The 15,293-nt window shown below is 36.4% G+C and overlaps 1 protein-coding gene across 14 annotated transcripts in view; it reads left to right on the forward strand.

Moving 5' to 3' along the window:
- The window catches only part of Patronin (calmodulin-regulated spectrin-associated protein patronin), a 62,766-nt gene extending 47,490 nt beyond the window's left edge, over positions 1-15,276 (forward strand). For 9 of the 14 annotated variants that reach the window (XM_043415327.1, XM_043415326.1, XM_043415325.1 and 6 more), the window contains 15 exons: positions 346-522; positions 2,204-2,337; positions 2,773-2,926; positions 3,106-3,313; positions 3,420-3,652; positions 5,074-5,251; positions 5,586-6,157; positions 6,258-6,494; positions 6,896-7,073; positions 7,696-7,815; positions 8,343-8,438; positions 9,282-9,380; positions 11,086-11,280; positions 11,363-11,645; positions 11,765-15,276. In XM_043415327.1, the coding sequence (XP_043271262.1) occupies positions 346-522; positions 2,204-2,337; positions 2,773-2,926; positions 3,106-3,313; positions 3,420-3,652; positions 5,074-5,251; positions 5,586-6,157; positions 6,258-6,494; positions 6,896-7,073; positions 7,696-7,815; positions 8,343-8,438; positions 9,282-9,380; positions 11,086-11,280; positions 11,363-11,645; positions 11,765-11,909 (3,009 nt within the window). In that variant the 3' untranslated portion in view covers positions 11,910-15,276. The remainder of the gene's footprint in view (positions 1-345; positions 523-2,203; positions 2,338-2,772; positions 2,927-3,105; positions 3,314-3,419; positions 3,653-5,073; positions 5,252-5,585; positions 6,158-6,257; positions 6,495-6,895; positions 7,074-7,695; positions 7,816-8,342; positions 8,439-9,281; positions 9,381-11,085; positions 11,281-11,362; positions 11,646-11,764) is intronic. The other 5 variants (XM_043415332.1, XM_043415334.1, XM_043415335.1 and 2 more) reach the window with 5 other exon arrangements.
- Positions 15,277-15,293: the final 17 nt, after the last annotated feature.

Genomic DNA, 15,293 nt, shown 5'->3' on the forward strand with positions numbered 1-15,293 from the left:
GTCTGATTCTCAAAAAACCACAAGAAAAGATTGAACCTCAAAAAATTGGCAACTTCTTGAAAATTTTCCATCAGAATCCAAATTTCAGAGTTAATCGTATACGCCCATAAGATTCTCCAGATAGCTGTGTCAGCCTATTTTAGTTGAGATTGCTGCTTGTACGAAAAAAAAAAACAGTTTTTATAAAAAAATACTATAAAAAAAAAAACGAAAGAAAAGTTGAAAAAAGAAAGAAAAGTGGAGAACTTGGCTACGCGGAGTCTCTGACCACGGGGTTGTATGGTGAAACACGGTGGAGGACTGCTCAAGTACCTTAACAGGGCACGCTGGTTGGGCTGGTTACAGGGTAAGGTTAAATCTCCTTCCTCATCGGCATCCGGGGGGGACAGCCCCGGAGAGCATGGCCCCCCTAACCCGATAAGCTCAGGATCTTCTGGACTGACCCCGTCAAGCGTAGACGAGACACCCCCGGTAACACAACCAAATTCTCAAGAGAAACCGCAGCGTCCTTTCACACTTAAGGTATGCATATTGAAGAAAAAAAAAAATCAAAAGAAAAGAAAAACAAAACAACGAAAAGCAGGAAAAAATCAAACTGAAGAAAAAGATTTTTTCGATGTGACCATATGGTAGAAACCGTAACACATTATTACCGAACTTTATTACGCTGAGAATTTTTTATGCGGAAACCGGCAATAATACGCTTTCAAGAATGGCTTCGAATATTATGTCCGTATTACAGATATATACTATGTGTATATATATATATTCAAACATATGCAGAATATAAAAAGAACATTCCCCCTTTAATCCCAATTATCCCCAGAGTTCTACGTTAGTTTAGAAAAGTGCTTTTTTCCAAGTAAAATATGAGAGTTACTAATTGGCATTTCTTTTTGTTCTTAATAAGCTTGGAACGCCCGTGTGAATCCTAGATAATTAATATTTAATCGTGTATTATTTTTTTTGTATTCTTCTAACTTTACGTTCACGTTGTTTTTGGTTGGTGATGGTCACTCTTCAAACTCACTCATAATCCTACGATCGTTTCTCTAAAGCACTCAATATTGAATTGCTCACATGGCGATTCTCCTCGCTCGTACTTACAATGACCTTTGTCTACTAATTTTTCTGTTTATTTGATCACTCTTTGTACCGGCAATTCGAATATAATATATAACAAAACAAAGACCTTGGTGACTTTCACTGTTATATAAGATGTGATATCGATCAAACAAATATATAATATGTGGAGCAGACAAATGAGAGGAGTATTCTTCCAGACTCGATCTTGGAATGTTGACAAATTTCTCATCCGTATTATGAGTCAATTTTTGTGGAATCGCTCGACTCACTTGATTGTCAACCACGTTAATCAGGTTATTCAGAAAACAAAATTTCTGGTTTTTGATGATGTATAAATTTTTCGTATGGCTGACACTGAGAAAATATATAATTATCGATCTCCGTGGCGTTGGGAAAAATAAAAGAAAAACGTTGAAATTAATGAAACGTCAAATTTTTTTTGAGTCAAAATTATCAAAATTTCACTTCTTTGGGAAAATGTTTGGTCGGGTCATGGACAAAATATACGTCATGTTCTCATCACTGATACGAAATCGATACAGTGTCGACAATATCAATGAATTGGAAAACATGAGGACTGAGGAGAGTGGAAATTCTGTCGAATTTGTTTATCGCTCGGTTCCTACGAGAAGCGCGGTTGAACACAATGATTCTACCGAATCCGTGGATGTGTCGATTGATTCTCAAGCTTCAAATTACGTATCGCTCTTCGGAAGTGAAGAAGATTTGCAGAATGATAAACTCGAGTACAACGCTCGGGGCAGAGAAAATTTTGACATTAAGCAGAGATCGAAATTAACGAGAAACGACAATATCGGACTGCAGCATAGAAAACAATTTACCAAAACGTCCAAAAACTTGGTCGATTATTCGGAAAATTTGAGAAATTTTAAAAATAACGTTAATACTGATGGCTCTACTATTTCCGCAGTTCGAATCAATGTGTCGCGTCAACTCGACGAATCAACCAATTGAGTCGGTTGGAGAAGTCAATTCATTAAAAATTAACGAAAGATGTAAACAACACGTTTATTAGATTTTCTCACGGTTGCAACTCATTTTTTCGTCGTTTTTATCCTAAGAGTATCTAAAAATTTCGTTTCTTCCAAATATTCAGGAAATTAGTGAAGGTGTCCGAGACGTTGAACACAAGTGGCTGGAACACGATGGCAGTGCACCGTTCATCGAAACGAGACGCACACCAGATATCGAGAATATGGATCTCGACCAGTATCAACAGTCAATATCGCAGTAAGTCATTTTTTCGAATGTTTTTTTCTTCTACGTAGAAACTGATGGCTCCCAGAGAAAGCACCCAACTACAAAAGTGCGCAAATTTGCAGTTTTCCTCAATAAATATAAAGGCTTCATAGGATTCGTACAGAAAAAAGGTTTTTCTGCAATCCTTTTTGAGTACTTAAAAAAAAAAAAAAATGAACGGGATACCGACTGATTCTTCGGGGGCAAGATTTAATTAATAAATTGTGAATGAAAATGGGAAAGATTGCGTTGGATTTATCGCCCCACCGTTGACAGCAGGTGGAGCTGTAGAATGAGCCGTTTTTTGGTTCTAAATGTTAGAAAAGCAATGAGTAATAAAGCAAAAATTTTGAGCCCTCTGTTCAGATTTTCTTTTGCAAATGAAGTTGGTATAAGTTTTTAACGAGCATGATTTACTCGAAACAGGATGAACAACAGTCTAAGTGAAATACAGGCCGATATTCAACGTCTAGCGAGTCAACAAAATCAAATTCAACAACAGCACATCATGACTCAACACCAGCAACAAATGCATCAACAACTTCAACAATTGCAGAGTCTCAGTCAACAACACCTTCAGGTAGAATTCGAAATTTTGGTTCGGAAAGAAGAAAAACATATTTTTTTTCTCACTCATTGATTCAACAACGAGCGATGGTTTTTTTTCTGAACAACTAACCGCACTTTTTCATTTTTCTTTTGTTTCGTTTTGTTATTTTCAACGCTTTCAATAACCGAACGCTTTTCGCTCGCACTCAGAATTACGGCATGTCCGCAATGAATCCAGTGCCAACTCCGAGGATACAAGAGCCTCAGCAGTCGCAATTTTATTTGCACGATCAGCCGCAACAAATGGCTAGAAGAACGTGGGGTCGTCCACCAACGGCACAAAATTTAGCTAATGAAATGGCTGCTGTGGGTTATCAACAATCTCCCATGGACTCTCGCTATAGTCCACAGCCTCAAGGTAAGACGAGAGATAAAGAAAAAACGCAGGGCAAACATTCTTCAAAGAAAATCACCGAATATCTCATGAGCTCGATCGCTTTATCCCACAAATCGGATTTCTTCAGTTTACCAACAAGATCCTCGATTGTATCAAGACACGAGGACTTGGGCTGTTCATCCAAATCAACAAAAAGGCTTTGTTCTCCACGACAACAGCCAGGAACAAAGGTACCTTAACGGTGGTGACCACAGTCTCTGCAATACGCAGATGCATCATCCAATTCCTAGTTATCCTTCGTCGTCGACACTCTTCAATCAAACACCACCCTCTTCCGCTAGTCCGCAACATCGTAATGCCGTGAGTATTATTTCTTTGCAGTGGTGTTTGCTGGTGACTTTTTTTCTACATTTTCTTGTGCCTAATAACGATTCGACATCAGAGTCGAGAGAGCGGCTTTTTTTATTTTCATTCAATTTATTTTCCCTGGCTGAAATGACACTTAAAAAATTTTGGAGAGGTTTTTGTTTTGTTTTTCTGTAAAATCGTTCCACACTACTGTGACTAACAGTTTGAACAGTTGAATGTAAATTCTTTTTTATATTAAAAATTCACATCTTGACAAGTATTCCGATTCCTGAAAACTTTCGCGAACAATTGGGAATGAGGCCCTTCAGGTAATTCAGTTTTGGAGCGGTTTCATTTCGGAAAAGCATATTTTTCCGTCGAGAGGTTTCCGTTTAAAAAACTGGCACGAAATCGACATTCGACATCTCCAATGTTGCATAGAATTCGATTGCAAAATTTTTTCTTCCATACTTTATTTTTTGTATACCTTGAAGGAAGATGTGGATCTTATTGAATGAAGAGTAAACGTTCCTGGAAATTCGAGGTTTTTTTTTCATGTTACTTATTTTTGAATCTTTGAAGCACTCTCCTTCAATGGTGGCATACAAAACCGAGTATAAAAAAGTGGCTCAACTTTCGGATGTTTTGATTCTTAAAGTTGCCAACTCGTAGATTCAAATACAGTCGTTTAAATCAAGTAATTTTCAACTTTGATAAAAATAAACGGGTTTTTATTGATCCTGATGGTTTCTTGTCTATTTTCTCACATTGGACACAATATGCGAAGAAATGATTGGAGTGTTGAGATACGTCATAAAATTAATGTCCGTCTGCAACAGCGAGAGCTGACCACCACTAAACGAAAGAGTTCAGCTCTTTAGCGTCGTGGCGAAAGAAAAAAAAACCTGTTGGTGACGTAACGCACCTTTTAAGACGCTCTATGTTGTCACCCAACATGGCAGTGTCTTCCTACACCGGTGAATTCTCTCTCAATCTCTCTTCAAGAAAAACACCTACAGTCATTTTTACGACCCACTTCGTTTACCTTCGACTCTCCGTTTGTCAATTTAAATAAGATGTATTTATTCTATTCGAAAACGATTTCCAGTACGCAAAGTTACAGTGAAAAGGTTCGTTTGACTTTGTGTGTAAGAAAAAAAAAAGAAATTATTATTCTTTCAAACGCGCGATATGATGTTATTTTTCGTAAAAAGTGTAAAATTCCAACGTTATTTATTAATTATTGTCGAGGCTCCGCAACTACAGCAGTTGAAATTCCTTCTGTCATATTTATCCATCAAGTTTGTACGAATTTTACAGCAACGGTGTCAAAATGTTTTTCAAAAAAATGGTGATACGAGATATTGTTTCGGGGTTTTATTTTTCTTTTGGCTCATCAAGTGTTACACTACGTTCGTTAAATGACGTTTCAGGTTCATCGGATAAGTCAGTTGATGAACGAAAGCCCTGAAACAAAGAAGCCAACAGTTCACCACATCCCAATAACATGCGAGAGTCCTACCGAAAAAAGACAGATCAACACCACCCTCCATACCCCCGTTCCAGCTCCATCGGTCGACGATATGGAACCACAAAATATTTCCTTCATTGGTGAGTTCTCTTTAAGGGAAATAACTTCTTTTATATATCGAAATATTTTTTTCTTCAGTACTAAAGTTTGCCTCGTTGGAATGCAGCGGAACGCATTTTCGTAGATCTCGAATTCGGGGATTTTAAAATCCTTCAGAAGTTTACAGTTGTGAAAATAAAACGTCCTTGAGTTCTCATCACGCAGTATTTCGATTCAGTTTTTGTTCAAGTAGTTTCTGTGGCGAGTAATAATCAATAATTATAGATAAAAAATCAATAAACTTTTAAAACGAAATATAAATAAACTGGAAAAAAAGTTATTACATGAAATTAATAATTTTGTTTGGTTTAACAGGAAACGACGACGATTTGCCTCATGGTTTACGAGCATTGCACATAACATCGGGAAGTCAAACTTACAGAATACCTTCGCCGACGCGACCATCGATATCCCGAAATTCTTTCCAACCTCATACGTCGTTCCGCGAAACGTCACCCTCGCCATCTTCAACGCCTGAAGTTACACCCCTCGATCCAACGGATGCCGGTGAAAAAGGTTTTTACATCTCATTTGACAACGATGGTCCAAAGAAGCCAAAACCAACGTTACGAGTCAAAAGAGCGTCACCGAAAAAGGAGCGTAATGTGTCGGCGTTTATCGAACAAGAAGACTTTTCCGTAAGACCGGACTCGCCACCGAACAATGTTGCCGAACGCCAGCGACAATTGGAGGCACAGAGAGACTTTGAGAAAGGAAATATCCGTCAAGCGGAAGGACGACAGCAGCAACGACAAGAAGCTCGAGATCGTGAATTACAGCGTGAAATGGATCGCGAAAGACAGAGAGAACGTGATCGCAGTACCGAGGCTCGACAAACTACGGGCGTTGGCCTCGTCATTGGACCGCAATTGGCTAATCCCGATCCCGTGCGTTAAACTAAATTTTTATGAATCTTTTTCTGTCAAACAATGTTATCGTTATGGAATTCAACGAGAAGTGAAACCTTTTGTATAATTGTTTTTTCAGAATTCGATCGACGAGATGGAACGAAGAAAAGAGAGAATAATGCTTCTCTCCTTGCAACGAAGACAACAGCAAGAGGAATTGAAAGAGAGAAAAGAACTCGAAGCGCAAACAAGAAGGGAACAGGAAAAACTCAAAGAAGAGACAAGAGCAAAGAAAAAAGAAGAGGAAAAACAAAGGAGAGCTGCTATTTTGGAACAGCACAAATTGAAAAAAGCTATAGAGGAAGCCGAACGGGAGGTAAACATTTCATTCTCATTTCCACTTTTCATTTTTCAATTTACAGAACGATTCATGCTTTCATAATGAATGAAATTATTCAATATTTTCATTTTAAAAAATGCTTATTTATTTGAAAAACGAATCAATTTTTTTCTAATCTTAGAAATAGATTATTTGCATTAACGATGATTATTTTAGACACAGCTGATGGTTTTTGCTCATTCAATTCAGAAATTGATTTTTTTTAGCCAATCTGATGATCAATCGGCTAATTTTCGTTTGCTTAAAGTTGTTTTTGATGTACAAACTTTTTTGGTAGATTAAGTTGAATTTGGTTGTTTCGAAATTTGTAAGGAGAAATAGTATGCGCCACCTTGAATTTATTAAAATTTTTTTGTACCACCGAATCCGTCTTTCAGGGTAAGGTTATCGACAAAGAAATCCTCAATGCCATAAAACCCACAAAGCTACGTAATAAGAATGCACCGAGCCGTCCGCGTCCGAAAACGATACACGGAGACGCGAGTGCAGATTTGGACTCCGGAGTTCTCACACCTAGTCGGGGGAAGAAAGGTTCTTCCTCAAATCTCAGTACAGGTAACATCATCCTCACCTGGCGTTGCGTCATTTAATTTTTCGCTTTCTCACCATGTCTTGGAAATCACACCTTAAATACCTTTTTAAATTAACGACAAAATGAACTATGTGAACTCGAATAATTTCCAAGACACTGGTTATCGATGTTGAAGCAGAACATTTCAGCTGGTGTGAAATCGATTGCGATTTTATCGTTTGTTTATTAATCGTCAATGTCGTAACTGCATCAATTATTGCATGGCAAATTTATTAAATCCTCCCGAATTTTCACACAATTTTTCAATCCTTTTATTTTGTTTGAACAATAATTATGTTGGAAGCGTGGAACCTATTTGATTTTGATAGAATTATTGAGCGTTACAAAAATCCATCAAGCTTTCCACAAGGTTTTCATCAAAAACTGATAAATATCTCCATGTACAAAAACTAAATTATTTTCATAACTTTTATTGGAAGAAATTTGTGATTTCAATAGTTTAATGAAAATGCTAATGTAGAATAGTAACTTGAGCAGCGTCGTTGACTATAGAATAGGGTAGATCGTTGAAGCTACGTTTGTTTTTGAATTTTATTTTCGATTTTCCAATTTTACGTTGTTGTCGCACTAACACACTTACTATAGCGTCGCTGAGCTCCACGACGATGAGGCGAGACTACTTTCGAGGCTCGCAGGACAGTCTCACTGGTGCCCAGCTCGAAGATCGGAGACACGGCAGCCTCTTTAGAGGTGGCAGCCTGAGGGGTATGCACAACACACGCACTCTCACTCACATTTAAACAAGCGCTGTTTCAGTTTTCCCCCAATAACAGTTACGATGATAATAACTATTTATAAAGAATAAATTGTTTTCCCGAGTCGTTTTCATATTCAATACCATGGTTGCAACAATGCGAAACTGACAAGCTTGTTTTTTCATGAGAAATAATCTTAGATTCAAAACAATCACCCGATACACGAATCAGTTTCATGACTAGAAGCTCTAAACGCTCAGAACGATGATAAAATGCACTTCAGCTTCGAAAGCGAACTTTTTTTGGTTTCGTATCACTGATAATTTTTTTTGCTTTTTAAATCTCTTTTGATTTATATGATTGCTCGTACTGCACATTTGTTTTTTCTTACGATGTAGCATGTTTTCGAAATCCTATTTGCTATATTATTGTAGTTTAGTGTAGTTTTTAATCATGCAGTAAAAAAGAAAATAGTTTTGAAAAACGAGTTAGTACTCAAGGCGACCAGATCTTAATAGTTATTACCCTTTATTTTAGTATCTTCCGTAGACTCGCCCGATGATGGTAGAGGTTCATCGCCATGCAGAAGCTCCACGCAGCTCGGACGTCGCGGTTCCTGCAAAACGTCAAGAGGTGCGTTCGATGTCTCTTTATCAGTATTTTTTTGTTACATCGATTCTATTAACTTTAACGCTGTGAATGCAATTGAATGCCCAATCGCAAAGTAGATTCTTCAATTACAGGAAATAATCGTCGTTGGCATTCGCTCGATCGCGCCTTTACGACGCAAACTCGTTCAAACGTACTTAAAATAAGAACAAGAATCATTTATTTATTTAGTACATGTGCGTTGTTTAGGTATTCGCACCAGTTCGAATGAGAAACGATCAACAAAAGAAATCGTGCTTCTCGATGGTTTATATTTCATTTGTAAAATATTTCGAAACCTCGATAAACTCAATTTTAATTAGAATGTTAACTGAATAATATTCTGATTAATTTGGATAATGCCACTATGAAATAGCTGTTGAATCCTTTTTCACTCGAACACTTCAAATCTTTTCGTATTTGCCGTAAACAAAATCTTCGTTGGAATCGATCGTCTTAAATTAATAATTATGATTTGTATTTTTATTTCGAGTAGCGCCTTGCAGTAGAATTGCAATTTCAGTTGAAACCGCAACGTTGTACCGCACCAAGCTGCACCGGCTATGATTGAGTTTTATTTATATATTTTTTTTTTCAATTTGACGTGTATCTGTGAACTCGTAGTTTTTTTAGATTTCGATAATTCTTCCCAGGCTCGTACGTGATACTGGTGCACGAACGAGAAGCATCCTGCGAAATTGCGAAAAAAAAACAAACATGAATTGAAAAACATATTTTTTTTCTTTTTTTTTTTTCATTTAAAAAAAATTTCATCCCGTGTAAATGCGCGTGCGAGTGTAACAACGGAAACGTTGCATTATATTACAGATGCACAGGAGCCTCAGCAACAAGTTAGAGGCAGGCCTAAATACTCGACTAACCCAAACTTTAAGGGAAGAAAGTCTAATTCGTTGATGAATTTGTGTGGTAAGAAGCACCAAGTGACTTGGACATATAAATTTATATATTACCCGACTACTAATCCTATACATACATACATGTTTATCAAATTGTCAAAACAAAGAAGACAAACAAACAAATTCGCTGTGTCTTACCCATATGTTTATTTGAATTATTTTTTACTCCAACGACACCGCACCTAGTTTGGTTTAGGCAATATGACATCAATATAGTTTACACGTAGACGCATGCTCACAAGCCTAGAGAGCACAGGTGAAAGCGTTTTAAACAGTGAACTACGCCTCTCCACACCAATCAAGCACATTACACTCAATAATGCAAAAGCGATGGGTGAAATTGAAATTTTCTTTTATTTACTTTCTTTATGATCATTTTTATAATTGTGTTATTTTTTAATAACTGGACTACAACAAGGAGAATCTTTTTCCGGGCCCAAAATTTACAGTTTTTCTGTAAATAAAGCGTTGAAAAAGTCGCGTCGAAATAGTTCCTCTTGCGCAATGGAAAAAATGGGAAAAATTTCATTTTCAATCACAATCACTTTTGTAAAACCATCAAAGATGAAACTTAATAGCGATTCATAATCCGTGAAATATATTATTCATTTCGTACCATAGTTAAGGGTTGAGGCGCGGCTTGCTGGGCTTCTCGTTGTTACAGCACTGGTTGTGGCTCCTTGTATTTCTAAGTGTATTTCAGATTAAACGTTGGTGGATCCGGTTCATTGTTTTATATTTGGTTATTATTATTTTTACCATTTTTTTTTACTATTGTTTATCGATTAATACATCTTTTTGATCTAACTCATCGTCTATAGGTGTCTTCTCGCGTCATGAATATTGGTTCTTACATTTGTGTTTAATAATCAATAATACTTATCCATTGTAACGTTTGTCCTTGTAAATTCACATGTTTACAGGTAATAAAATAGCAACGACAAATTCTTGTTATCGGTAAATTCTCATAAAATACTACAATAAATTGTAAACAATGGAAAATGCAGGGCTCTATAAATATGAGCTCGCTCAATGTGAATTTTTGATGGCAGCTTTCGAGAAATTTCAAGAAGAATAACATGAATTTGTTACGTACGTTTTACCTGCATTGTCATTTTATTTATTGACGACTTCAGTAGCACATTGTGGTTTGCAAAAGTTTTCAATCAAAATGAATTTCTATACAATAGATATAAATATTCGAAGTCTTGATTATTCAGACGGATAGAAAATGACATGCTATAGTATCTTTATAGAACCTTCGAGTTTAGCCAATACTAGTTTGCACTACATTTGTACATTTTTTTTTCATTGCAATTCGTTCGGAAATGAGAGGAAAAAGTTTCATGGGAAAGTAAAAAGAAACATAAAAGAGAAGTAATAATGACCGTGTATTTTTTGATGACACGTGTTGATACTTTTTTACGTGTTCGTCAATTTCAACATGCAAGGGTTATTGAATTTGAATATTGCAAGATATCTTGTAGATAATTTTCAATACAAATATTAGAAAGCTATTAACAAAGAAAAACGTATAACCGTCGATAACTGGTGGAATTTGGATTCGTATTTAACGCGGGGAATAATTTTATCTCAAAGGCGTAGGAACGTCCTCGAGATTTTGTGTGGGCTTTTTTATCCTTATAATTATAATAATTCGGTCTCAATCATTTCTAATAAGCCTTAATTATGATTTTATTTTATTTTTCGTACAGACACGGACAGTGGCTTGGGAAGAAATACCCCACCGAGACGAGCAGCCAGTCCTGGGCTCAGCAGCATGAGACTCATGACGTCACCGTCCGGACATGGCTCGCTACCTCCAGGTCTCATGACCAAAAGGAGAGGCTACGACGATGGAGGTAGTGATATCAGCAGCAATACGAGCTCGATGATGGTGGATTACAACGGTGAGGAAATAAAACTCGTCCACGAACAACACGGTTCAGTGCTAATTTATACTGATCTTTATATTTTTTCCTTCAATCGCAGGTCCTCGTCTCTTCAAACAACCAACGACGAAATCGAATAGAAGCATCATGTTCAATGCGGTTCAGTATTGCGTCTTTCCTGGCACGGTTAATCAAGAAGCTAAACAAAGAGTACTCGATGAAATATCGAGATCCGAGAGTAAACACTTTCTCATATTGTTCAGGGACGCCGGTTGTCAATTTCGTGCTCTCTATTCCTACTGTCCCGAAAGGGACGAGGTTTCAAAACTCTATGGCACCGGACCCAAACAGGTCATCGATAACATGTTCGACAAGTTTTTCAAGTTAGTATATTTTTATTTTGCCGAGAGACCTCCCTAAAACTGTACGTAGGGATTTAGAATTGAGGAAATTTGTGTTGAGGAGCTCGAACAGCAGAATAACATTTTTTTATTCCTTACAGATACAACTCCGGAAACAAATGCTTTTCGCAAGTTCATACGAAGCATCTGACTGTGACCATAGATGCCTTTACGATACACAACAGCCTTTGGCAAGGCAAAAAGATGAATCTACCAAACAAGAAGGACATGGCCCTCGTCATATAGTTTTACACTATTGTCACCATTCTCCTCTAACATTTAATGCTAAAAACTAATGCCCTCTGTTGTTCATAGTTACTATTTTAATACAGGCCCATATTAAATTAATCCGGAAACGTGTTTTTGCGTTCTTAGTCAATTTTGTAAGGACAAGTCCAATCGATGCTCGGGGCATGTTCCGCCACGTCTTGAACGAAACAGTTTTTACTTCCCATTAAAGCACGTGTCACAAGCGTACCCGTTCTAATTTTCGACGCGTTGTTTCGTTTTCTTTTTTTAATTTGTTTTTCTGATTTGAAATATTTTTTTTTGTTTTTTTATACTTACATTAGAATCAACCAGCATCGATTGAATAATCATAAGATTTACCAGTATCTACGATAGGAATTGTTTGTCGACGATTTAGCTAAATATTCCTGTTTCATCGTTCCCCGATCAATCTTCAATACTAACTTTCGATGCGTAAACATGAGGACGAAGCAAAATATTTCTTTGAGTCTCTTTTTTTTTTCATCAAGCTCCGTTGCTCTTTCGAAAAAATATTTACTCGTTTCAAAAATTAGTAACGTCGAAGTTTTTAGAAAGAATATTTTGGGAGCTTAATTCGAAAAACAAGAATATAACGCTAAGATTAATGTCAAATTTATTACATCAGCTCTGATCAAGAGTGGAGCGTTATTCTGTGCGAAACACGAAAAATAAGTGACGGTCACGAAATCAAGTCACAAATCTTGAATTATGAGATATTGATTTAGCAAAAAAGGAAAGAAATTTGTCACATTGAAATACGTTGGCCGAATGGAAATTGGCACTATCACGCACTATCTTCCCATCCTCCCCAATACTTGCTGCCCCAATCAAGATCCAAGATCCACGACTGTTGACAGTTCGTGTTTTCCGACCATAGTGTAATTTGTAATTCGCTTGTTGAGATATTGTGTATGAGCAGTTCATGGACAAAGATAGTTTTGTAAATAAATAAGTTGATCACCATAAATGAAGGAAATACCAAATCAGCCTTACAGTCAATTTGGGCGTAATTATCGTTTTTTTTGTTTCTTTTTGTCATATTTTTTTTTCCATCATTACACGTTCATTATAGCACTTCGTCGTTTATTATATTTTATTTGCGTCATAATCATTTTTCAACGGATTAGCAAATTCAAACGGCCATTTCGGGTCTCGTAACTTCAATGTCTCGGAAAACGTTATTACGTGCTTGACACGTTAAAAGATATAGGAAAAATTGCATAAGTGTAATTTTTAATAGAAATCGGTCGTATATGCGGTATTTGACGCGCTAATATTTATCCAATTCTCAGCAACGAAACGTCCTAGCAAAATTTTCCCTCCATGCATTCTTCCTTCCGGACACTTACAGATTTATTTCAAGCGGATCTTCGACTGTACATTAGGCAAAAAGCGAAACTTTTCTTTCTCATCATTCGGTGCTTTTCCGAAAATTCCCAAAATCAAATTCTTTGATTTCACCGATTAGTATACCTTCATAACGGGCCACAGTATTCGACGATTCGATCGCCTGGAATATAATGAAAGTTTTCACTGATGAATAGATTAACTACTACATTTTGGTGCCGTGAAAACAGATTAAGTTGTGATGATTCGCGAATAAATGTAAGAATTTTGAAGTTGAAAAGTTTTGAAAACCAAACAAATTTTTTTTCCAAGTGAAAACTATAACTGGGAGATACGTTCAAACGTATTAATATTTTCCGGATGAAAAATCAATTTTGGCGAAATGAAAAAATTTTAATTTGACTTTCCTTTTACTGCCCAAGGTGTTTGATGTAATTTGTTGAAGTAATTTATGGAAAATTTTTTGATCGAGCTACATTTACAAAGTTCAAGATCGCGCGAAATGGATCTGGCAATGGCGCCAAGGAAAATGAAGAGAAAACAATTTATCGACAAAATTCGACGAGTTTATTAAATTCTATGATTCAGGTAGAAATGGATGAATGACAGAAAATTATAAATAGTAAGATTTCCCGTAGGATTGTGCCAGAGGGCCTAAGAGACATTGAAGCACTTCAAAGTCAAACGTAAAACTGCAAAAAACCAACTTTCATGGGGTGAGCCTTGTGCAAAAGCATAAAAACTTCTCGCATTTATTAATCCAATAAAGTTGTTCGACATATCGATATACCACATTTTACCATGCGGTTCCGATACACGTGTTTTTCCATTTTTCAAACAGCAAAAAATTTTACATATAATCGTATGTCGATGTGCGCGTAAAAAGAGTCGAGTCTCTCAAATAATGAAAAGGAAAAGTGTGACGAAAAGTGGAAACTAGTAAAAATGAAGTGCGATCTCTTGGCTCCCTGTTCGTAAACCTCTGTCTATCGCATATTTTCACAAAAATTTTAGCCAAACATTTAATCGAGAGGACAAAGTGAGCACAGACGAACAAGAATAAAAAATAATAGTCCGACATGACAATATCGATTACGCGAAAAACGCCATAAACGAAGAATATTACAAAAACTACTCGAACAAAAACGAGTCAGAAAGACTTCGCGTTGAAGAACAAAAAACATGATTACTTGGTCGATTGAAGTGGAGGACATAAGGGGAAATATAGTCACTAATATTAAGATTCGACGAGATCGATTTCGTCGCCAACGAGGAAGAGAGCGAGGAGAGAGAGAGAGGAGTCGAAAAAACTGTGACGATAAAAAAAAACAGAAACCACTGGATTGGATAACACTGATCGATGTATGCTTGATATTTATATTTTTCAAGAGGAAAATATTGTTTAGTGTGCGGCTCTCTAAGAAGCATAAATATTAAACGGAAGTGAGACAAGGAGTATGATTGCAAGAAAAACATTGAGGGAAAGTAGTCTAACTGCAAGTTATTTAGGAGTTGCAAAGGAGATAAGAGATTGACAAGTAATGTGCGCCGGGTGTATATGTGTGATTGTGTACGCTGCCGCAAATCGCGCTTACTAATGATAATTAAAATTATGAGAAAAAACAATGAAAAAGCAAGAAAAAAAAACAGATAATCCTTTACGTAATAATCATTCATTTTTCTCGTCACGAGAAAAACGAAAAAAGCTCGTCAAGCAATGGTTTTTCCAATTTATCCGTGTCTGTAAATATTATGTTTTTATATACATCCCTATATATATCTATATATACAGATATATATGAATATATATATGCACATGCATACATACAAATATATGTATATATATAAACGATAATTACTACTCGATGACGTATTTATTAAGTACATCAAGAATTTGGGTCATATTTTACTGTTAGAATCTTGCAGCAGCGAATGTCATGAGTTATGAGAAAACAAAGAGTAATGAAAGAAAAGTAATAAACCCATTATCAACAGATCATTGGAATCGGATAA

The sequence above is a fragment of the Venturia canescens genome, chromosome 3 (genome assembly GCF_019457755.1).
Source record: "Venturia canescens isolate UGA chromosome 3, ASM1945775v1, whole genome shotgun sequence".
Lineage (NCBI taxonomy): Eukaryota > Metazoa > Arthropoda > Insecta > Hymenoptera > Ichneumonidae > Venturia > Venturia canescens.